General features: G+C 30.5%; 1 protein-coding gene across 1 annotated transcript in view; it reads left to right on the plus strand.

Moving 5' to 3' along the window:
• Positions 1-2,877: 2,877 nt before the first annotated feature.
• Positions 2,878-26,676, plus strand: part of Nox (NADPH oxidase) — a 196,024-nt gene continuing 172,225 nt past the window's right edge. The window contains exon 1 of the mRNA XM_080157021.1: positions 2,878-3,209. Within this exon, the coding sequence (XP_080013147.1) occupies positions 3,149-3,209 (61 nt within the window). The 5' untranslated portion in view covers positions 2,878-3,148. The remainder of the gene's footprint in view (positions 3,210-26,676) is intronic.

Consider the following 26,676-nt stretch of genomic DNA (forward strand, 5'->3'; position numbering starts at 1 on the left):
TATTTGAAAACTAGAACTTTCTACCTTTTTGAATTTCAACATTTATTAATTCGCTATTACAAGCTAAGAAATTTAGACGCTAAAATAAACCATTTCACAAATTCATAGAAAAAAATTAAAAGAACAGTCGATTCAAAGTGTGTTCATCTTTATCATGTCTTTGCAAACTTTCCTTGATTACATAATCTTGAAGAATATCTTACAGACAAGTAATATAGTGATGTAGATTCCTGGTAATTTATACAATTTCTTCATTCGATTCTGGCCAATCTTTTGTTGTTTATTGTATTTCTGTTTTTTTTCTGTTTTCCTACAGTAATAATTAGCTTCTCCAATTCTCTTCAAACCATCGTAAAGCTTATTATTTATTCAAAGTTATCTTTTAAGAATTCTAAACCATTAAGACAAAAAATCAAAAAATTTGACACCCCCCTAACATATAACTTTTAACTTTGAGATAAAAAAATAATTTGACACTCTCTAACATTATTATGACGTTAGAGGGTTCCAGCACTTTGCCAAGTGAAAAAAAAACAGTTTGTATATATTTGTCATTAATAAAAAATACAAAATTGCCCCAAAGTTCTTGAAAAAACATACTAACTATCTTTTTAAAACATTTTTTTGAACAAATATTTTTTTTAGTAATATAAATACATATATTAAAAAAATTGTTTTAAAATTCGGTTTTGTGGTTAATAAAAAGAAATAACTGGTTAATCAATATTTAAACACAACTTTTATAGATTCTTCTAGTATCATAATTGATATATTATTACTTGGATGTTGCTCCAGATTTTCCTGTTCTCTGATAAAGTGGTGAACGCAGTTGGCTAAAATAACGATACCCTCATCCCTCACGCCCTACCGGATAAACGAACTGACTAATAAATGATGATAAATTTTACCCTGTCATAATATCCACGAATATCATACATCCATTATGACAACACATAACAAGTCTGAATAAGGGATAAATAACCTTTTTGTTTTAAAATTAATGGTGGAAAAGATTGAACATTTGTTTTGAACAATCTAATTCACTCTTACTTTTATAAAAGTTAAAATGGAGATTCTGTATGAAATATCAGTCTGAAAACTTAGTTGGTTTAAATACCAGATAATACTCCTCAATATTTAAAAAGGACGGACTTACCTGTCCTACATATCCTAATTATATAATATCTACGCAACTAATAAAGACAAATTCACATATTTAATACATTTTTTAAAAGCGAAGCTTTTCTATAATTAGGGTCGGTCCGTCCGTACGTCCGTCCGTCCGTCCGTAACGGATAGCTTTTTTAGATAATTTAGGCATGTTAGAATTGTCCTATTAATTTCAAACTTTGCATGGTGATTCCTGTAGTAGTTAGGTACGATTTAGAAAGCGTAGCAACTCTATAATCATTACCAGAATGTCCGTACGTCCATTTTAAACATGTTAATTTTTTTTACTTTTTTAACAACAAATTTTTATGTGATCGAATAATCCGATTTATCTGATTTTTGGTATACTGATTCCTGGGACAACAAAGTACAATATTATAAGCGAAGCAACTCTATAATCAAGTCCTAAAAATGTAAGTATGTCCATAAACATTATTCTGTATCAAGCAGTTTTTCAACAATTTTACTTACAATTTTGCTTCGACATTTATACATTTATATTCTGATTATTCAGTTCTGACACTATTTAAGTGTTAGTGTCCGTTTGTCCTTCCGTTTCAGTGCTTCGCTTTTATGGATGTTGTCATCCTTGTTATCTTTGTAAATGATAAAAATATGAATTATAATCAATTGGATATTTACGATGTTTGTCTATGTAGCGCTGAAGTCTCTATTTTTTGTTCCTCGTCTTGATGTGATTGAATAACTTTATAGAATTGTGCACTGTGCAGTATTTTTTTTTTCAGGGCCAAATTGATAACTATCCCACCTACCCCTAACCCCCCTCGCACCTTATTTAAAAATCCCTGCCACCCCCTGACCCCCCTTACCCCCACTCATAAGCCAAACAGTAAATAAAAATATTAAAGAATGATGTTGGTAAAACGTACTTTATGAATGAAATTGATCATGGTTTCAATGTTAGAAGAATGGGTGCTTGTTGGACGTCTTTTGGCGGCCTACCCTCCGTCCCCCCGCCCTCAATTCCTTTCCCCATAAATCCCCTCTGGCGGCCTAAAATATTTTTAGCGCCTACCATCCCCCTTTTTTCCACCCGTGTGAGTCCCACGCCTTTTTCTTGTATGTTTTGTATCCATAAAATGCAACTTGACCTCTAAATTTTAAAATCTTTATTGGTGGAATTCCCTTACAAGATTTTTAACTAATAAACAATATTATTTAATACAAAACAATATTTTATCATTGCTTTTTTATTTTATAATTTAAAAAATATATAAATATGCTTTATGGTGTTAAATGCAGCAGCTATAAAAAATGTAATTGAAAAAAAAGGTCGGGAGGGAAGTGAGAGATGGTGCGAGGTGAAGCATATGTGGTAAGCGGGTGTGTACGAGTGCATCCACCCACTAGACTCAACATTCACCGTACCACACACACACACACAAACCATGACACACACACACACATATAAATATATATAAACACAAATATAGGACTTTTGATACTAGGAGCTCGTCGTATATAAATATAATATATATTGTTGTGTTATATATATGCACCGTAAGTTTGTGAGCATGTACATATGTGTGAGTGTGCGACACATAGGCTTACACAGTGACGGGTAGGTGAGCCCCAGCACCCCGTACCACAAAGATAAGAAGAACGCGACCAAGACAGGGGCCAGGGTCCTCCCCAGATCCACCCCCCTCCTCTCCCCGTCACACTCCAGCACTTAACCACAAGTACAGTTTAGCCTGTGCAGTCCACTTTCAGAGAAGCCGTTTTATGACTGTCCCCGCTAGTAAAGGACACACAGCTAGTTATAACAAATAATAATAATAATAAATACACAAATTTTCATTATTAAATAGAGAAAAAAAAGATATTAGAATATGGTGACATCAGTTATGAAAAATATTTATGAGTGAACCTTAAGTTATGAGCCAAAAGTTGGAGTGATCTCTCAATTAAAACTGTGACAAAAATAGTAGGCGTAGTGTGGGGTGAGGCGGGAGGTATGAGCGGGTCAGGCGGAGGCGAAGGCCCGCGGCGGAGAATCAGCAATGCCGGCAAAGACAGTAAGTTTTTTTATAAATACTTTTTTTTTCTTACAAATTTCATGAAAAAATGCATTTTTATGCCATAATCATGAACTAAATTCCCGGATTTTTTACTTGAGAGAATTTCGTAATTATCGAGAAAAATATTTTTGATTTTCCAAGTTATTGATCAGTGTTTTGTCAGTTTTTGTTTATAATATTTTGTGGTGGATAGATGGATGGATGGATGGAAGGTCCAGGCTGATACATTGAGGGCCAGGATATGCATGATAGCGCCTCCTTTTCATGCTAGGATTCACAAATCTTTCACAAAAAATAACTTCTTTATGCGCTGAACATTTTGTAATGGAATGGTTTTGCAAATGTTTGTTTTTGTAGGTGTAATGAATTGGATAATTAGGAATAACGTATTTTTTATGCAATATGATTCATGCCGCGCGTTTTTTTTATTTTGAAATGTTTTTAACTGCTATTCGTACCTCCTTAAAAGGCAATTAATGTAAGCATAATTTCTAGGATCATATAATTACTTAGGTGTATCTATCATAAAGTATTCCTCCATCATATAGGATTATATTATTGTTTGGTATATTTGAAAGAACATTACACTAATTCCCAAAGTGTTGGCTTATCAACTTTGAGGACTTTTATTGAATTCTGATTGGTTGGTTCATTAAGTTGAGTGACCCAACATATTAACTACAAATTGTTTTCTACAGAAGGTGTCATTTTTGTATCATCATTGAAGATGTATATAAATTTTTCAGCCATTGTCTTATCCTTTTATATTTTTATTTTTATCCGCCAAAGATATTTTCAATAATTAAAAAAAGTTTAGACTTTGTTAAAACTAACTCCTTTATGATGGCATAGCTTTACACAAGAAAAAATGTGCGTGTGTTTTTAAACAAAGAATTTTGATTCTGTGCATGTGTGTCTGTGTGAGTATTTTCTGTGTAAATATGTGTATGTGTGGGTTTTCTGTGTGTATTTGTGTGTGTGTATAAGGTATCGTGTTATTTTGCATTACTATTAGCAATCACAATAAGTTTGCAAATTATATCTTTTTTTTGCAAATGGTCGTTGATTTAATTTTGATTTGGGAAGAAAAGTGAATGTTTAAGTTTTAAACAATGCAAGCTTCTTTGCTATTAGGCTAAATTATCATAAATAATATTTCAAGAAAAATGCCATTTACTACATTTCTTAACATATCACTTAATTTAGTTTTGCATACATAATTTAGAAAAAAAAAGAATTGGAAAACATTATACAATTCATTTTAAAATCTAGTCCTATTTTACATAAATTAAAAAAAAACATTGTTATAAAAAATTATGTTTTATTTTTTACTTTATGTTAACATTTTCCTACAAAAATGAAATTGTAATGAATTTTTTTTTAAAAGCTGATATTTACATTGACACATTGACAAATATTAAAATGAAAACATTTATTTTTAACCATTTAAATATTTAATGGCATTAGGTCTATAGATTTATTTTGAAAAAATGAAAGGGATTTTAATTAACATTTCCAAGCTTCTAAAATATAATCAGGATATGACAAAATCTAAATTCCACTGAAGCCTAGCTGAAACAAGAACAATATTTTCCATTATAAGAGCTGAAAATCTTGCAGTAAGAAAACTCCAAGTTTTTTATTTTCGGTAATCCTACTTTTAGTGTAAGAATTTGCAAAAAAAAACATTTGTCAGATTATTTGGTATTGTTAGCTACTATGACGTTACATACAGTAGAACAGACATGTCCTAGTTGTACAGCTATGAAAAAAAAATCACCATTAAGAGATTGATCTCTAGCTCTTGCTGAGAGAAAAATTAAGTAAAAATAATTTTATATTTTTGATACACCAAGATCAGTTAGATACTCGCATGGTTTACTTTGAATTGGTAGGGCAAACAGACTTTTTTTTATATTATATTTATACCGCTACGGTTCGTTTTTCTTTGGTAAATAATATTATGTAACCACGAAATTCACAAAATTAAATTTGTTAAAAGATCGTTGTATTTTAGCAATCCCAAAAAACAGTAATCAATTCTATTATCTACCACAAGATACAAAAATAGATCGTGGAAGAGGTTTCATGTCGCCCCTAATTATTTTCAAACTCAACTTTTTTTGTCACAGAAAACATTTCTTATTTTAAGTAGATTTCTTGATTATACAATAATGTGAACGTATTTTTAAACAAAATTAAAACAAAGTAGGAGGATTAATTTTTTCTTTTTGCCGCATTCCTTCGGGGTGCCATAACACTGTCTAGCCTATACCTGTAGTGCTAAACCCGTCTTGGCATGGCTATCTTGTACTCAAAATAACCTAATCTACGCTGACCCAAAGTAAAACAATATACAACGATTCAATTTAGTTTTTCTGCTCAACTAAGCACTTTGAGGAAAACCACCATAATTAGCTAGGTATATATATCTCTTACAACTTGGATGCTATATTTACATTTTTATATGATGTAGTAGTTAATGTTGGACAATATAAAGACGATAATATCATGTAAATTATCTTTAATTCTAGCCTAGATTAAAAGAAGAATATAAATTAAAGATTTTAAATGCCATTTTAAAGGAACTTATAAAATTTGAAGCAAAAATTAAATGATATAAAATATATTTTCCATGTATATCTATAAAATGTGAATTAAGTGTAATATTAAAATATCCCTAGAGGTTACACAACCACTGTAATTAGATGGACAGAAAAATTTACCTATATTTTTCAATGAACTCCTCCCCTCCCCCCCAAATTTTTCGAATTATCGAGAAAAATAGGCTATTGAAGATACAAACTAAGCAACTTTTAAAAGTTCCCCTCCGGATCAAGTTAAAAAAATAAAGTAAAGAGTGGTTGGGGGGCTAAATATGGTTCACTTGGTCGTTTAGGAGGATTTAACTATGGACACATTTTATAAACTTTTCCCATATAATTGATCAATAAAATTTGATATTTTTCAAATTTGGAAATTAACGCTTTTTAAAGAAAGATATTTGATATCTTGACCCCTTTTTTGTTCAAAATAAAACATAAGAAAAGGTGTATTTTTATCTAATATAAAAATGTTCAAATAAATTTAAGCAAAATAATATAAATTTAGCCTGTTTGATGTTCACTGCCATGAAATTAAAACAAGAATAAGTTAATACCATGCAACTAATAAAAATTTGAAACGTTTGCAATTAAAAATATCTAAAAACTATCTCAAAAATAATTAATATACTTTATATCTACCTATTTTTGATTTTTGATTTAGTTGTAGTTATTTCATATTAATAAATTTTTCTATGATTAAACAAATTCTTTATCATTACAAAATTTGATTTATGAAACTAAAGGATTATTACTACTTGGATCTTACACCAGATTTTCATTTTCTCTAATAAAGTTTATCTTGCATCGGGCTAAAATAACGATCTCACCCATCCCCCATGTACCCAATCCCCTCCCTACCTACTGAATAAATGAATTGACCAATGAATGATAGGGGAAATAGCAACCTAAATTGATGGCAATTTTTCCCCTGTTATAATATCCACATTATGCTACATCCATTATGAAGAAGCTATCTTTTTATCATTTTTTCGTAACAGAGAAACACAGGACAAAGGAAAGCAAACCAAATACCACAAACGAACAAAAATACTTTTTATAAATAAATTGGTGTTATTAATCAATTTTTGATAACTCGCAAAATAAGTTTTCTGTACAAATTTCTAGAGCTATAACTTTTAAGGATATATAAATAATAATATAATATAATAATAATATATATATAAGCTTTTTATTACTATTGCATATCTTGTAGATGTATAAATCTATTTGGAGCTTAAAACTATAATGATAATTATCTGAAATACTGTTTGTCGACATCAATAAACAGAAAAATTGCATGTTTTTTTGCATTCTAAAAAATCTTCTTTATAGATATATTCAGAGAGAGGGGAAAATGAGCTGGTTATTACACTAGGCCCCAAAGTTAGGCACATTCTATCATTCGTTGGTTCGACAACTTTGGGGTCTACAGTAAATTTTTATTTGTTAACTCATTAACTTGAGTGTTCAAACATTTAAACCACTAATTTAAATCTACAAAAGGGTTAATTCTGTGTATCATCATTGTAGATATACATCAATATATCGATCATTGTCTTATCCCCTTAGATACATTAGAAACATTTCTTTCATGTGTATTGATTAAAGTTGGAACAGACCAACATATATTTTTTGTTAAAAACTAAACTAATCTCGTAAAGAGTTAACTGATGATTATAACTTTAATGTTAAACTTGGGTGTATAACATATCAGGAAGAAATGGTTAGGTAAGAATCTCGCTAACCGCTAAACCGATATGGTTCTCCTTTACAGTGAAGTAGGTTCAGATAGCTTCTTATAGGTGCAGAGATGGTTTTTGTTTATTTTTTAATTTTTATGATTAAGTCTGGGTATGGTTTTAGGATATTTTTATGCCCTTCCATATCCCTTGGAATGTAATGCCCCTAGAGATAGGAGCGCAGCAACTAGTTGTCTGATAGGGAATTTAAATTTATTGTTACTTATTTATTTTTCAGATTTTTATAAGAGATTTAAAAAATCAAATTAAAAGCAGAAATTCAAGTATTAAAGTTTTCTTCTCTCATCAAGATACACAAACAAAAACAATTTTGTCCATAAATAGCGCAGCATTCTAATAAAAACAGCAATAAAGAATAATACAGTAAGGATAGAGAATTAATTTGATATTAATGTAAAAACTTCAAGATTATATGATTGCTTATGTAAATAAATTAAGTATTAATTATGGCAGGAATTGTTTTTATTATGTTGTAAAATTTACTTTAATAATAAGCATTTTTTAAAATCAGACAGTAAAGGGGTTGGTTGTTGGGGGGGGGGGGGGGGGCGGATATTTTTAGTCAGATACTATCTTTACTTTATTACAGTACATGATAATCTTATGTAAGATCTAAATAGTAATAAATCCATTAAACCATTAGCAGTTTGAACATACCCCAGGCTTAAAGTAGCCGCGCTTAATAATTTATTTTGACCTAGACAATACATTTCAAGGGATTTTACCCGTTCTCTTTTCTTTGGCAGTTAATATGAATAAACTGGGCTGGGGCATAAACATTAAAAATTGTGGGCAGGCAGGGAGTTGCCACAGATACACAACCAGATAACTAGATATTCAATTCATTCCTAGATATATATATGTATATATTTCAAATTCTCTCAATTATTCAGGTTTCAACAGTAAAATTGTTAATTTGAGATTTAGATAACAAATCTAAAATTTATAATTGTTATAAACTTCTGCAACTTTGACATTTTAATACAAGTGCATGCACAGTAATTAGCTAAGGGGGTATACTCTTTTTATTGAAGGGGGCAACAGGCAATAATTTAAGTTTCAAAATATATAAAGATACGAATAGCTCAATAGATTCGCATGAGAATGGGTTCTCTATAATTCGTCAAGAAATTATTTATTAGAAAAATCATATTTTATTATTTGATTTTTAAAGAACCTAATTTGCTTAATGTATCCGCCTAATAAATATGTGTTGTGTATCGCGTGCTTTGTGGGCAAACATGCACCCCCTTCCCCTCCCCACAACCAGTCCTCAGCCAAAATTTCTATTAAATATTTTAAAATCGGTGAATTATCGTAAAACTGGCCGAAGGGTATAAAATTTCATAAAATGGCCTATTCATCATCGGTTTTTGCAGGCAATCTCTCCCACCTCCCCCCAAAATTTTGCGCTCTTTTGTCCGTCTCTCTTTTTAATCTTGATTCTGCATATTTCCCCCCCTTTTTTCTTCTTGAGTACCAATTGTTTTCTATCTAATTGAATTACTTGCGAATGATTTTGCCCGGGTGCTCTGCACTGTGCACTTAATTTGCATAAAAAGTACAAGGACCATCATGATTCTTATAATAATTGTCTGATTAGTTCAAGTTTCACCTCCCCCTTTAATATTAACCTGGGCGCAGCAAATATGTGCAAAATTTTGGACAATAATCCATCCATCATTCACATGTTCATTTATAACTTTGCTTTAAATGTTTTTCCCATGCCGTGCTGACAGACCCACAGACAGACAGACAGACATAGCCTTGATTAATCTTTTCTAAACAGAATTATTAATGACTTTGTGTCAATACATAATATATTTATCAGTACAATAGAATTGGTCTAATTCCTCAACTCTTTTTATACAAGTTTTAAAATTGAGAACAAGCCCGGGCTGATCTAATTTAAACATTAACATACATTTTTCATTTTTCTTACACCTTTTTCTTTTGCTTGAAAATTAAGTTATATACATGTATATTACAAATAACACATATATGTTATGTTTAGTTTAATAATTAATCAAATTTTTGTTCAGTTTTTTTTTATTTTCAACAATAAAATGTTACATTTTTTTATTTCTTTGGTGAGGAGCGTAAAAACAAGTATTACTATGTAGAACATCTTCTTTCCTAACCAGAAATGAATTTTATTAATATTCTTACAAGAGCTAAAGTTATTTGTTTTTTATAGTTTGATGATAATGGAAATTATACAGGGATCTAAAGGGATAAGACAATGGCCTATAAATTGGTGTACTTTCCCAATTATTATACACAAAATTACCACTTCTGTAGATTACAATTAGTGTTTGAAAGGTTTGAACATTCAACTTAATTGAACAACCAATCAAAATTCACTGAAGACCCCAAAGTTGTTAAGCCAACAAATAAGAAAACGTGATTAAAAAACTTTGGGGACTAGTGTAATAAACAGCCCATTGTATCCTATCTCTCTTGTAATCATATCTTTCAAGTTTCAGAGGAAAAAACTTATATTTAAGCTTTTAAATATTTTATGCTTTTGCTATCTTTATATGCAGTGGGGTTTTCTTTTAAGATTTAAGTTTACTTATATCTTTTTTAAAAATAATAAAAAATCTTTTTAAAGTTTAATTTTTAATATAAAATTTTACTTGTTAGTTATATCGGAGCTATACTCAATAATTAAACAAAAAAGAAATAAAGAAACCTTTTTAGCCTCTGGGGAAGTTTACTGGAAAATATATCTATAAACATATACAATACAAGGTGTGATTCAACTCAGGGCGGGAGGGGACATTGGGATGTTTATTATACTAGTCCCCAAAGTTTTAAAATAAAGTTTTATTATTTGTTAGATCAACAACTTTGGGGACTTTTAATGAATTTTGATTGGTTGTTTCATTAAGTTGAGTGTCCAAACGTTTCAACAACTAATAGTAATCTACAGAAGAGGTTATTTTGTGTGTTATTATGTGGGATGTACATAAATTTATAGGCCATTGTCTTATCCCTTAAGATCTCTGTAGTGTGATTTAACTTACACGCGAAAATGAAAAATTAGTTTTCATTGTTTGTTTCCAAGTATTTGGCACCTGTTATAATCCTCAGGATATAAAAAAAAAATACTTTTGTGTCAACAAATCATTTACACGTATATGCGAGCTTTCAAATCTGGGCTTGTTTGCTTGGGAACGAGGCTATTCTTGTCTTTAATTTGTTTGTTGGTCTTCTTACACTGAAATATTTAGCTTGATACCACAAATATTAGGGAAGAAATGAGATGTGTGGTAATGACATGAAGCTCTTTATAATGCTTTTTAATAAAAATGACGTTCTACAATACAAATGACCAAAGATATGCCAATACATAGACTAATTGCAGGCCAGTATACGCTTTAATTGACCAATGGTAGGCCAGTATGTCATCATTTATTTGTAGGCACTGTAAAAAGCTTCTAATGATACACATGTTGCCCCTTCTTTCCCCAAATATTTCTCATCTATTACAGGCAGAAATTTTTAGCTAAAAATTGGAAGGGAAGGGGTATTAATTATCAGCCATTGACCTATTCCCCTTTCCCTGCCAAAATTAAACAAAATGTCTCGGAATTTTGTTAATTATATCTAGATACCAAAAATGAAATCAATTTAAACTTTCAGTCTTTTTTTTATGCTATTATAATATGGATTTAATCAGTCTTGACACTTTATAATATTGTCGTCCTTGTGTTTTATATGTCTGTGTGTCTGTCTTGTATATTTAAGAAGGGGTATTTAAATTGTGTGTGTGTTTATGTGTGTGTGTTTGTGTGTGTTTATGTGTATTTGTGTCTATGTGTGCATGTGCATGTCTTGTGTACATTAATGTATCATTTGTGTATTCAAACGTAAAATCTTAAGAATCTTTTTAACTATAATTGTCCATTAAGTGGTTTTGATATACATACGCATATATATTTGTTAATTTAAAGAATTTGCTTCATTTCTTACAAGTCCAAGCCTTAAAGGAAATACATATAATCTATGGTTTTAAAATTTTTACAGTAAATCATATGAACTACGATTTTAGACTTTGTCACGAAGCTTTATATAGTGCCTATCAAGAATGACGTCACATTGGCCTACAATTAGTCAATTAAAATGTACACTTTGCCTGCCATTGTTAATTTAGTCTGTGTAGTGCCTATCATTGGTCATTTGTATTTTATGACGTCATTATAGACACTATATAAACAGCTTCCTTTATCAAATTAAATTAAAAAGGGACGAAACCAATGATTATTGTCATTTATGTATCCGCAGACAACTGTCTACGTACAATGTAAGAAGTAAATATACTTTAAATATGATTTAAACCTCTGTTTTCCTTTATTTAGATATTGCAATTTTCTTTTTTAAATTACAGTTTAAATTTTTATTTTTCCAGAAAAGATATTAATAACTTGACAAAATTCGCAAAAAGGAAGTTGCAACCTTTAATTAAAGAAACACCAAAATTTAATGCAAACAAACAGTTCTAAATAATTAAATTTTTACATTTTATTTTTAATATTTTGAAATAACCTATTAATGTTAAATAGATGTTTTGAAATTATTTCTTTAAGATTATTGTACTTCAATAATTTTAATATTATGTTGTTAGGATCTATTACAAAGTAATTGACAACTAGAAAATACACGATTAAAAATGATTTAGATATTTGATATAATTTGCCGATATTTTGTCCTTTGGTTACTAAAGTCTATCATTATAAATATATATATCAATTAGTATGTTAAACTTGAAAATAAATACATTTGTAAACCGCTAAATTGTGATTCAGGGACATTAGTTAAACATATGCCGAGTCAGGGTAATGGCTCCTACACACGATACATCCATCCACTTGTTCTGAGCACACCTACTCTATACTATCCACTTGTTCTGAGCACACCTACTCTATACTATCCACTTCTTCTGAGTACACCTACTCTATACTATCCACTTATTCTGAGCACACCTATTCTATACTTTACACTTGTTCTGAGTACACCTACTCTATACTAACCACTTGTTCTGAGCACACCTACTCTATACCATCCACTTGTTCTGAGAACACCTATTCTATACTTTACACTTGTTCTGAGTACACCTACTCTATACTAACCACTTGTTCTGAGCACACCTACTCTATACCATCAACTTGTTCTGAGCACACCTACTCTATACTATCCACTTGTTCTGAGTACACCTACTCTATACTAACCACTTGTTCTGAGCACACCTACTCTATACTATCCACTTGTTCTGAGCACACCTATTCTATACTTTACACTTGTTCTGAGTACACCTACTCTATACTAACCACTTGTTCTGAGCACACCTACTCTATACCATCCACTTGTTCTGAGCACACCTACTCTATACTATCCACTTGTTCTGAGTACACCTACTCTATACTAACCACTTGTTCTGAGCACACCTACTCTATACTATCCACTTGTTCTGAGCACACCTATTCTATACTTTACACTTGTTCTGAGTACACCTACTCTATACTAACCACTTGTTCTGAGCACACCTACTCTATACCATCCACTTGTTCTGAGCACACCTACTCTATACTATACACTTGTTCTGAGTACACCTACTCTATACTAACCACTTGTTCTGAGCACACCTACTCTATACCATCCACTTGTTCTGAGTACACCTACTCTATAACATTTTAGATTTATGTGGATTTTGTAGACAGTTAATGGATAAATACTTCCTTGTCAATACCAATAAAATACTATTATAGCTTCCCCTGAATAGATAAATGAAGAAGAGCCTGTGTCTGTATGTGTTTTAGAACACACATAAAAAGGAAATATCGCCATTATATTGTTGGTTTTTCTACCTATAAGAGATAAGCTACTCGATCACAAAATAAACAAAAAAGTTAAAAAATAAATAAGTAGTTAAAACTAGAAAATCTTGGTTATTTTTTGTTGATCTAGTACTTTTATAAATCCATTTATATTTTTTATGTAAACTTATTGAAAGTTGACAGTTTTAATTTTAAAGACTTCTTGTTCTATCTATAATTTTTTTTTAGACATTATGTACTAAAAATACATAACATACTTTTTACAATTTTATGCTTAATTTATATAAAATATTCGCTGATAAAAAAGTACTATATGTTATTATCTAATCGGATTTGAAATCCCGCTAATCAAATAAAAAACTAAAGTTTGTTTGTGTGTAAGGGTGTGTGTCTTTGTGTGTGTGAGGGTGTGTAAGTTTTATTGTTGGATCTGAGTCATGAGAAATGTAGTTGTGTGCAACACCAGGCATCTAAAGGGATAAGACGATGGCCGATAAATTGATGTACATCCCCAATGATGATACGCAAAATTATCCCTTCTGTAGATTACAATTAGTGGTTGAAACGTTTAAACACTCAATTAAATAAACCAACCACTTAAATTGAATCAAAAGTCTCCAAAAAGGAAGCCAACAAATAGGAATACGTTATTATAAGACTTTGAGGACTTCTGTAATTAACAGTCCAATTTCCCCTCCCTTCATGGTGCAACACACAACAAAAAAGACACAATAAAAACTGTCCCGAATTTGTATTAATTTTGAGGAACACGACTCCAGTGACGTCATATTTTTCTTTCCCGAAAAAGGGAAGGGGGGAAGAAAATCTCTTCAAAAGAGATGGGAAAACCCCCTTTTCTCCCATCTCTTTTTTCTCCCCCCTTCCCTTTTTTTTCTTTCCCTCTCCCCTTTTTCCGGAAAGAAAAATATAACGTAACTGGAGTCGTGTTCCTCAAAATTAATACAAATTCGGGACAGTTTTTATTGTGTCAACAAAAAACATAAAAGACTTATCAAATAAAACATTTTCAAATTGCAACTTCATAGTCTAAAGTTTTTGAGATCTTAATGGATATAAGATAAAAACACTTTTATGAATTTAATTGCAGTAAAAATTTAGAGCATTCTGCAATGGGTATTTATCAATTAAATATCTTTTGAGAAAAGGACAATTGAAATTATTGTTATAGGTTAGGTTAGGTTATGTAAGGTTTTGTAGAGCCATGTAGGGCTAAAACTGTTTGAAATACTTTATGAAGTGAGTTGGGAAGAATATTCTAAGTCTAATGAAAAAAAGATAGTAGATTTCTGAATTTAAAATATTTGACATGAATATTTAGTAGTGAAGCTATTCTGTAAATAGGAATGTCCAAACGTTTCTCTCCCGGTTTTCATAATGCACCGTTTGATGCTAAATTTATCTTATTTAATTTAATTTAAATTATTTTGGTTAAAGTAGTGATTTTCAAAGATTGTAAAAGATAAAAAAAATTTCAGTTTCGTAAGGTTCATATTTTATAAATTCAAATATGAAAGTTGTACTGTAGAGAATAAAACAAATAACAAAAGATAACTATAAAAACTAAACAGCTAGCTGCTAGACAGCCGCTTGTAAATCGGTCAGATGCCAGCAAGACAACAATATAAATAGGAGGCTTTTTTGGTAGCTTACTGGCGGATGCCTAGTTTTAGGAAAGAAATTACTTATTCCTGTACTTAGATTTACTGTATTTTCGACAAAAAAAATTATCTAAACGATTGGTTGCTTATATGCGAAGCTAGCATACTTTTTTTAGTTATGCTTCGTGCTTTAGAAGTATGTTTGATCGCTTTACTTTTTTTGTGTGCATGTGTGTGTGTGTGTGTGTGTGCGATTGAGTGTTTGTGTATACTCGTAATTATAACAGTTGGAACTTTGAGAAAGTTAAACTTATTAAAAATAGATAGAATTTTTATTTTAAATCAAACATTTCATGAAAAAATGTTCCATTACATTACATATATGTATTTTTGAAACTGTTTGAAGTTTTTAAGTTTTACAGACCAACAGTCCCTAAACCAAGAAGTAATGGAAGCTAAACAAGATATGCATGTTTTTAGTTTTTCTTTAAAAATTGAAATACGTAAAACCATAAGGTGGTAAAAAGAAGGAAGGCAGGATTACACTAGTCCCCAAAGTTTTATAATAGCTTTCTCTTATTCGTTGGCTCAACATCTTTGGGGACTTTTATTGAATTTTTGTAATTTGGTTTAGTGGGTTGAGTGTCAAAACGTTTCAACCACTAATTGCAATCTGCAAAAAAGGTACTTTTCAAGATGTACATTAATGTAACGGCCATTGTCTTATCCCTTTAAATACCAGGATTGAAAGATTAATTTTGTATCTTATTGAACCTATTGTCTGCTTCAAACCCCCAACTGATATTTTTGTGTGTGTATTTGTTTGTGATTTGTGTGTATTTCTATGTGTATGTGTGTGTGTTTTCAGTGTATGTATGTGTGTGTGTGTTGGCATAATCATATCACCCACTCGTCCAGAAAATCAACAAAGAGAAATAGAAAAAGAGAACGCAAGATATGATCACAGAGAAAAAGAAAAAGAGAACGCAAGATATGATCACAGAGAAAAAGAAAAAGAGAACGCAAGATATGATCACAGAGAAAAAGAAAAAGAAAACGCAAGATATGATCACAGAGAAAAAGAAAAAGAGACAAACAGAGAGAAAAGAGGAACAGTGAATGAAAAATATTTTCTTAGTTATTGGAAGAAAAAAAACAAGAAAAAAAGGTCAAATGTATGGATTTTTAGATCAATAGATACCTATGTATGTCTTTACCTGCGACTTTGTTTCTAGCCTTTAGTTGTTTGTAAGAAGGTTTCTGATATTAAACTGATCACAAACCACCTCAAAAGCACAACACAATTGAACCAGCCATTTCAGATATCTTTTCCTCCGACCAAAAAAACCTAATTACTTTATATTAATGGTCAAAATGAGCTTTTTACTCTTGTTTTATTTCTTTCAAATGATAACATTTTAAAATAAAATATAAGAAAGAAAACTAAGCAAAGAAAATATCATACCTAAATCTACTTTTTACTATACTTGATTAGAATTTAGATGAAAGTAAGAACTAAGTTTATATTATATAGGTTGGGTATTAATTAACCTAAAATTAGCCATCCCGTCCTACTCAAGTAAACAAAAAGCGACTTGTATGAGTTCGAATTGAGGGCAAAATTCGTCCATTCGCTTTTGGTCCAACTTTAACCCCATTCACCTTTTTGTTAGGTTAGGTTGAGTAATGTTTAGAAGAGTCCCGCAGGATTAAAGATGTCCACAGGGGCCAGAAACTAATTTTAAAACATTATTTCTTTGGGGGGTGGGGGATTAAGTTCACTGAGTACTTTTATGTATTCTTCAGCAAAGAATATTTATCGACTTTTTACCATGGCCTAATGTTGAAAATGCGTCGGTATTTATCTCATGTTTATCTTCATTTTTGGAACTAGACTTCAACTTTTTGTTGTTGAGCCCCCACTAGCTGCGCTACACATATAATTTCAGCATAATTAAATTATAATATACTCTTTTTATATCACGGAGCTTAATATGTGTGTATGTGTGTGTGTGTGTGTGTGTGTGTGTACATGGATGATGTATGATCCACTTAAATTGCTCCATGAATACAGTTTTCAAAGTGCATAAAAGAATTTCCCAGTTAGACTGAGAAGCATTCTGTTGACGTGCAAACCACTGTGAATGCAGGGAGGGAGAGGACATTGGGCTGTTTATTTCACTAGACTTTTATGTAATTTTGATTGGTTGGTTTATTAAGTTGAGTGTTCAAACGTTTCTACAACTGATTGTAATCTATAAAAGGGGTAATTTTGTGTATCATCATTGGGGATTTACATAAATTTATCAGCCATTGTCTTATCCCTTTAGATCCCTGCTATGAATAACATTAAGTTTAAAGTCATGGTAGATATTAATTACTTAATAGATGTTTAAATTTTGTATTTATTACGTCGACATTTTGACCAAATTAAATCTTTTATTAAAAAGCTATGATTGACAATATAAATCCACTGCACTGGTATCAAAAAAAAATAACAGAACTAAAATCTAGCATGAAATGTTAGTACAAAAGCTTAAGATTTGCACTCTGTAAACATTTTCAATACAATTTTGATCAAATATTATCAGCTTTTAATTTTTATAGTTTTTTTTATTTGTGCATAAACGGATTATTTAGTATAAAAAAAGAAACAGATTATTGTGCCTATAAAAAATGACGTCATACAATAAAAATGATCAAAGATAGGCCAGTAACCATTTTACTATTGGTCAATATAAATGTATACTGGCCTACCATTGGTCAATTGTATTGTATAACGTCATTTTTATATATGCACTACAATTTGCTTCTAAAAAGGCCTTATTTGATATCTTAGTAAATATATGATTGGTTATAATTACCAGGGATAATAATTATTGCATAGATTTCAAATTAATATAATCCAGGGATCTAAAGGGATAAGACAATGAGAAATAAATTTAGGGAACAAGGGGATATTTGGACTAGTCTAGTACCCAAAGTTTTAAAAACACGCTGACTTAAACATCTTGGAGCCTTAAATCAAATCTTGATTTGTTCGTAAAACTATCGGTATCCAAACTATTCCACTTAAAAATTAAATCTCCAAAGAGTAATTTCATAATGAAATTAATTGATTGTCCAATAGTTTATCCATTAAGATCCCAGAAATAACTTAACAAATTGATTTTAGTTTTAATTTATTTTAAATGCTAGAAAATTTTAACAATGAAATTCTAATCATGGATTAGAGGTTAGGTTAGGTTTTTGACTTGGACTATTAGTGTTTATATTGGAGTATCTCTATACTGTATACATTGAATTAAAACTCCGTGTAAGGGAAACAAAAAGCTAATGCATTGCCTCCCACAATGGCTTAAAAGTGGACAAAATCAAATCTCTAAAATCTGTTAGACTTTTCATCTTTTTCTTAAACCATATTTTATGTCTATTGCCCCAACCGTAGACTATTATTCTTCAGTCGCGTTAGTATCAAAGCTACTCTATAACTCACTATGTCTGTCAGTCCGTCTGCTATTTGTATTTTTTTTTAAAGATATTTTTCTGACCAATGACCATCTACTCTTTGTAAATTCGTCTGTTCAAAATAGTTTGGAAGAAATTTGATTTTTAAGTGTAAAAAGATCTTTTGAAATCTGTATTGAGGGCAGCTCAGGGATCTAAAGGGATAAGACAATGGCGGCCTCAATGATGATATATAATCTTACCCCTTCCGTAAATTATAATTAGTGGTTGAAAGTTTAGACACTTAACTTAATGAACCAACCAATCAAAATTATAGAACAGTACCTAAAGCCAAATAAAATGAAAACCTTAATATAAAACTTTGTGGACTATTTTAATAAACAGCCCAATGTCCGGTAGCTACTCTAATTTACTCTGTATGTAATTTTGTTGAACTTTCTTTAGTTTTTTTGGGACATAGTGTAGTGAATGAATGTAAATAAAAGTATACACGGTGTAACAATAGATACACTTTTTTTTTATAAAGGATGATGTTATTATTATCTTATACTATATACAATATACTCTTCACAATGGTAGGGATATTTCATCTAAAGAAACTTTGTCTATTCTTTAAATTTTGAGGTAAAAAGAAATAATGGCAAAAAAAAGGAATAATATTTTAACTTTAATTTTTAAAAATTGGCTAGAAATGTAACCAAGAAAAAGAAATGCCGGTAGCTTGAAGAAAAATAATTTACCTTTAGAAAAAATATCCCTACAGGAATTTTCATAAATTTAACCTTTTCTCAATATTTTTAAAAGAAAATATTTGTTATAATTTTTAAAGATTTTATTTTAAATTTCATTGTAGTATACCTCAAACAGAAATAAATAAGTTTAAAAATTTTATTTTAAAATTTTTTTAAAGGTATAATAATTTTGACCTTCATCTGTTATGTTTTAACAATTGTAATAATGGAATTTTCATTATTTTTTTTTCATAGCTGTGTTATAGTTGAAAGTACTACCCTCGTTTTTTTTTTACTATTCATATGTAAAAAGCTATTATTACACTTTATTTGGTTTAAATTTAATTCTCAAATAAAAAAGATTAAAATAATTTGATTCGGGTGAACTGTGAAATAAGATCCTGATATTCCATTAGGTTTAGGATAAAATAACCCAAAAAGCGTGAAACTGCCGCGGCTTAATATCCTATTTCAATACAGTTTTAAAAACCTTTTATTTATTTGGAGGAAAAGGTTTACTTCATATCATTACATCATAAGAAGTATGAATTTTATTATACCTACAAATAGGTTAACCCATCGTAATAGATAGTGATTTCTGACTTCTTCTTTACTCTGGATTTAAAGCTTTATTTTAGTCTATTCATTGTTAAATGATTAAAATAGTGAACCTTAATTGTAGAATTTTAATTTACAATTTGACCAAGTAAAATATGAAATATAAATACCTACGCCCCTAGCACCTATTTGCACTGTGTTTGTGGGGAATAGCCTAAAACCATCCCACCAAAGCTTCCATAAATGAAGATCTCAATCAGTTGAAGATTTTTACTGACAAGCAAAAAAACCTTATTAGTTTATAAAAAAAAGATGAAGAAAGTATTATTATTCCAGTAACCAACGTGTGAAATACTGAAAACCTTCATCTTCAAGAACCTTTTATTGAATGCAATCTAACCATTTAAAATATGTTTCTAAAAGGTTGTTTAATGGTCCACTTTTAGCTCATGGGAAATTGGTGAATACTGTTTTTATGACGGGGTTGAAAATGGGTGGGTTTAATTATTTATTACAAGCATTTAATTTACCCATAACAATTTTTTTCTTAGTTCCCACAGAGGGAGCTTTACTTTTGGTTTAAGCTATTCAATTTTATATGCTTTTTTTAGTAGCAATGCAACTCTATAAGTGCAAAATGTCCGCCATTCCATAAGAGGAGACGTGATTTAATCAGCTGCTATTAAAGATAAATGTATCAAATTTCATGAATAGATTCCCATGACCAATGCGCATCTACACTTTGATTCACTTTGCCAGTTCATGGAACCATTTTGATGTAGTAGAGCTGAAAATCTACGAAAAAATTAGATTTTCTTGGTTGCTATTAGAGTTATATGCAGAAATTTCTTAAATAGATACCCCTGGTTGATGATTACCTACTCTACAACTACCCTATTACATCCGTCTGTTAGCTACTCTTGTTGTGTTAATATATTGTTGTAAATGTATATAAAGCTTTGCTGCGCATGTATGTTTTAATTCTTGTTGTTACTTTACATTTAGTTCCATATTAGTAAAATAAAATTACTTTTTTAACCATAAAATTTTAATTTAAAGCAGAAATTATAGTTTTTTAAAGATTTTTAAAACTTTAAAGCTTTTCAAAATTCTAAATATTCTGTAGCAAATTCTTTATAAAATGAATTTCTTTGTTGTAAATGAATTTTTTAGAAACAAGAATGATAACATCCAAAAAAGTAAAGATCACTAATATGTGATAGATGTTATTAGCTCCTAAGCTCCGACTAAGTCAAGTTTTATAACAGAGAAATCGAGAAATACAAAAGGAACCAAATGCCTCACTTTTAAAGACATACTTACGTACATGTACATATGTCAATTATAGAGAATAATTGCTTTTAAAAATTTGTGTAAATAATGTTATAATCGTTTAATCCTGAGCAAATCTATATCTTGACCTTGCCCAAGAGGGGTGTCACTTCATCTTCGCATATTAATAGATATCAGATAGACGACAGTTTTCCCCCTGTTATAATATCCATGTATATTCTATATCCATTAATAGCAATATATAAGTAAGAGGATGTGTTTTTGTTTTGTTGAATAGTAAATGAGTGAACCAAAGTGGAAGGTGCAGTTGAAAATGTAAAGTCTCTGATAATTTGATAAGCGGAATTGAAGGCCCACCCCCAAAAAATACTCTATACTAAATTTAGATATTTTTTATGTTAAAAGCTTAAGGAGTATTGAAACATGTTTAATCCGAGTATTAATCCGCGGGATTAGACAGGGATTATATTTATACCTACTAATATTACATTAAAGTATATTGACTACTTTTTAGGTCAATTTAAAAAAGATCAAATGTTTTTTTTTGGCTATACCTTACTTTTTTTATGGAATCAAAAGTCTTAGCAGATCGACGGATTAGTGGTTTAACCCCTCTAAGATTAATTGCCCCACGAAAACATCTACCCTCCTTCAAATCTTGAACCTAGAGGCTTCGAGGGCGAAGCCACTAGAAAGTTTAAAAAGTGTCTAAATTATCGATGAATAAATTTTTACTGCAGTCTTTCTTTGTCTGGGAATATAATATATTGTATTGTCCTTTTAACATTGCAAAATGTCAGGAAGCCCAGGAAGGAAGGGGACATTGCACTGGTCCCCAAAGTTTTTTTTACATTCACTGACTTAACTACTTTGGGACTTTACTTGAATTTGATATGTTGTTTCATTAAGTTGAGTGTTCAAACGTTTCAACCATTAATTATAATCGACAGAAAGTGTTATTTCTTGTATCGTTATTGAGGATTACACCAATTTATCGGCCGCTGTCATATCCCTTTAGATCCCTGTATGGAGCCAGAGTATTGTAGCATTTAGATTATTCTACAATCCTTTCTTCCACCCCATATATATCAACTATCATAGACAGAATTTCACACTTTCAAATCAGGGGTAAGATTAATTCAGCCATTGTCCAAGCCTAGTATTCCTGATAAAATCGCATTCTCATGTCTTCAAGAGATGTTTCACAATTTATATTTAAACACATCTTTTTCATTCACACTAACATTGGCGGTTACCTCAGCCTCTAGGGGCTTCAGCTATATCGTTGATGACCAACTGTTATTTAAATTCTAGATAAAATAGATTATTTTTGTCTCCTGGAAAAGATCTTTAAAACTGCCAGACGGAATGGGTTGTACCTAAGTAAGCTATCTCCTAAGGTGTTTTCGTTTTTATTAAACATTTCTCTCCTTCCTTACTCAAAAACCCCCTTGTGAGCAAGATTTGTCCTCGGCAATGAAAAACTTTCCAAAATACTTTATTTGCGTGCACAGGGTCCTTGGGGGAAGACCTTCCCAATTTAAATTTAAATTCCACTCCTGCTCGCCCATGATTGGAAGATATTAAGGGAAAAAAACAGACAGACATACAAACATCTTTGCTCTTTTATACGGATTGCCACTTAATCTGGTGAAAAGAAAGTCGTGCCAGAGCTGACAATAGAAAATTATTATGGAAATGTATCTATCCATCTATTCATTCATATAACTATATCCATACACTTACAACTATCAGGCATCTAAAGGGATAAGACAATGACCGATTAATTGATATATATATCCCCAATGGTGATACACAAAATTACCCCTTCTTATAGATGGTTGCAACGATTGGGAACCAACCATTCAAAATTCACAAAAGTCACTAAAGTTGTTGAGTCAACCAACAAGAATATGTTATTATAAACTTTGGGGACTAGTGTAATAAACAGCCCAATGTCCCCTCACTCCCTGTACGCGTATAGAATAAGGATTTTCATATTCAAAGGTAGTGCAACAATAACTAATAAAATAATTTTCACAGAGCACTTATTATGACATAACTCACTTGATAGATGTTATAAATAAGACAATTTTACAATATTCAAAACTGTTATTTCAACTGGCAGAAAAGAAAGCGGCAAAATAGATTTCTATATACAAACTTATACCAGGTTAAAGTGTTTGATGTGTTTGTGAGAGTGTGTGTGTGTGTGTGTGTGTGTAAGTTGGTGCATGCAAAAGGTTAATTTGTGTTGAAAATGAGATGATATGCATTTGATTTTACACAACCAGAGAGTAAAAAGGAAAGAGACTTCTAACATTTTAAAAATGTCTATAGGTTGATATGAATAAGGCATAACTGAAAGATTTTGTATTATAACAAGGACAATTCTTAATTTGGGTACCTCTAATAATAAAATATGTCATTCTTTTAAACAATTTACCTTTAACATTTATACTATCCTTTAATAAACTGTGATGATACTCTCATTGAAGTTTTAGTGTTATAATTTACAGACATGCGACCATGTAACATGTTACGAGTAGCTTTTAAATTCTTCCAACATGTTTCCTCTAACAAAATTTCTTTTGTGAAATCCAAGTTTAAAAAATGTAGTTGGAAAGGTGTAATCTTTTGCACAAATGGTAACCTATCTCTACAACTTATTTATCTTACCTCATATCAAACCACATTAGACACATTTTTGACAAATTTCTGGGCATATTTAGACGCCTCCAAAATGTGTTTTCTTTTTCAACTTAAAAGTCGGGAAAGTATTATGCAGTAAAAAGGAGAAATTGCTTAAGCAAATGTAATATCAAATGTTGATTAAAAGCAAATTATTAGTTATTAACATAAAACACAACACTTTATAATTGAAAAACAAGGATGACAACATCCATAAGTAGCGAAGCACAAAAATCATAGATGGGAATACGTACAAGTAGATTTAAAGGGTATTTATTAAAATCAAGAATAGATTTATTGGATACACGAAACCTTGTTTTATTTTGTATGATGACGATGGTCAAAGTAAAATACAAATAAAGATGCACATAACAATGGGGAAAATTATTTTGATCCTGATATCCCAAAAAAGTTAAATAAAAAAACAAAGATATGAGGAAATATGTAAAACATATAAAAATAGCCAAAAACCTGATAAAAGGCAATCTGGCCGCTTTGGTTGTTTTCTTAAAACGACAGAAAATTAAATTTTTATATCCTTAATTGAAAAAATTTGGAAAATCGGACCATATACACTGAAGATAAGGAGAAAAATATAAAAAATAGCCTAAAACCTGCTAAAAAGGCAGTCTGGCCGTCATTGTTGTTTTCTTTAAAAGACAGGAAATTTAATTTTGATATCAATAATTGAAAAAATTTTGAAAATCGGACCATAAACACTGAAAATATGGAGAAAAATATAAAAATAGCCTAAAACCTGCCAAAAAGGCAGTCTGGCCTTCATCGTTGTTTTCTTTAAACGACGGGAAATTTAATTTTGATATCTATAACTAAAAAAATTTTGAAAATCGGACCATAAACACTGAAGATATGGAGAAAAATGTGAAAAATATAAAAATAGCCTAAAACCTGCTAAAAAGCGGTCCGACCGCCAATGATGTTTCATAGTCAATTGTGCTCCTTGATGATGGGAATGTTGTCAAAAAATTTCAGCATTCTATCTTTTATAGGAGCTGAGTAAATCCCATTTCCCCCATAGCGTTACGGACTGACTGACTGACGGACTGACTGACTGACGGACATAGTGAATTATAGAGTAGCTTCGCTACTAATAATAAGATAATGTGTCTATTAATTAGAGTCAGACGGACATATCATAGTACATAATAGTTTGTCTTCTTATAACGATAAATCTTAAAGAACCAAGTCTTAATCCATTAAAATATTTTGACCAAATTTTGAATGTTTTGTTCTCCTGTGTGTATTAATTAACCTTGCATAATTTTTTATTTCTATACTATTAATCTATATTTTCTTTTTGTTAATTACATATTTATTTAAATAGACTATATCCTTGTATTAAAGTAACAAGATGTTTATCTGTGCGTGTGAAGCGAAGGATCTCGCTCACCGCTTAACCTATATGGTTCTCCTATACAAAGAAGCCTTTCATGGGTCGAGGGAAGGTTTACATACATTATATACTAGAGTTGGCTCGATATAATTATCTCCCTATTGGCTAGTTTTCTATATGCATATCTATTTCTCAATAAATCTATTTTCCTCACCCGGCATTACTATCTAAAAGAAAGTAAATATTTAATAATTTAAATGATTTTTAAAAGATTTTTTAAAATTATATTTTTTTCTTTACATTACCATCACCAAAGGGTTAATGATGATGATTACAATTTTAGTTTAATATTTGAACACACAAAATGTCGCCACAATCGAATTCTTTTAAAACATAGTTTTCTTAAATTTATCATATTATAAATTTAAATTTTCTTTTTTATGATTAGAAATTAAATACATCAATATAAGGTAAATAGCAACCATGAAATGAAAAAATGAATTTATTTTTAATAAAGTAAAATAATGGGTCTTATCGTTCTGAGCAATGAGAGTTTATTATGGATTATTGGAGCACTATGAGTTTTAATCATATATTCCTTGGAAAACTTAAGCTCGTTTATAGACATTTATTTCCTATATAGATCTGACATGGATCTTGAAGCAATTAAGCAGGCCGTTTTGTACATGTTAAAAATTGGAAGATTTCATTAAATAAAAGTAATCGCAAATATACTTAGTAAATAATTATAAAAATGACTTTCTCCCTCAAAAATTGTATTTTAATTTTTCTTTTTAAAAATAAAATTTAAATGGAGGGTCGAATTTCCCCATTCCTCCCCATGCCCTTCCCTCAAGTACCCCAAGAGGCTTTGTCCCAAGAAGCTTTATATCTAACTTTTAAAATTAAAGACGTCTTTAAAGGCTAGGGTGCAGACACTGGTATAAGTAAGAAGGATAAGGCGAAAATGACAAAATGACCACACACACACCCAGCTATAATATAGCTGCGCTTCATAGCTTCAATTCTTACTCACATGTAGGCTTGTAGAGTGGCTTTGCTTATAAAAAAAAAGGTACACGGTGACATTTGGCTGTTCATTACATTGGTCCCCAAAGATATCTTATACTCAGCAATCATGTATTTTGATTGGTTGGTTCATTAAGTTGAGTGTTCAAACGTCTCAACCACTAATTGTTATCAACAGATGAGGTAAAATTTTGTGTATCATCATTGGGGATGTACATCAATTTATCGACCATTGTCTTATTCCTTTAGATCCCTGGATAAAAATTCTCATTGTTTTATATTGTTAAAAGTACAACTTTAAGAATTAACACGAAATAATGTTTTCAGTATTTGAAAAAAGCCCAAAAACAATCGTGAACATAAATTTTACCTTAGTTTTTTTCAACTTTTTATGAAAGGTTTGGGTCATTTGGTTATAAATTGTCTGTTTTGTGGCGTTGTTTTCAACATTCTAGATCACCCGGCCATGATAACAAATACTTTGCATTTTTAAAAGCGAGGCTTTTCTTTAATTA

Source organism: Acartia tonsa, chromosome 4 (genome assembly GCF_053477335.1).
Source record: "Acartia tonsa isolate MP-2025a chromosome 4, ASM5347733v1, whole genome shotgun sequence".
NCBI classification, from domain to species: Eukaryota; Metazoa; Arthropoda; class Copepoda; order Calanoida; family Acartiidae; genus Acartia; species Acartia tonsa.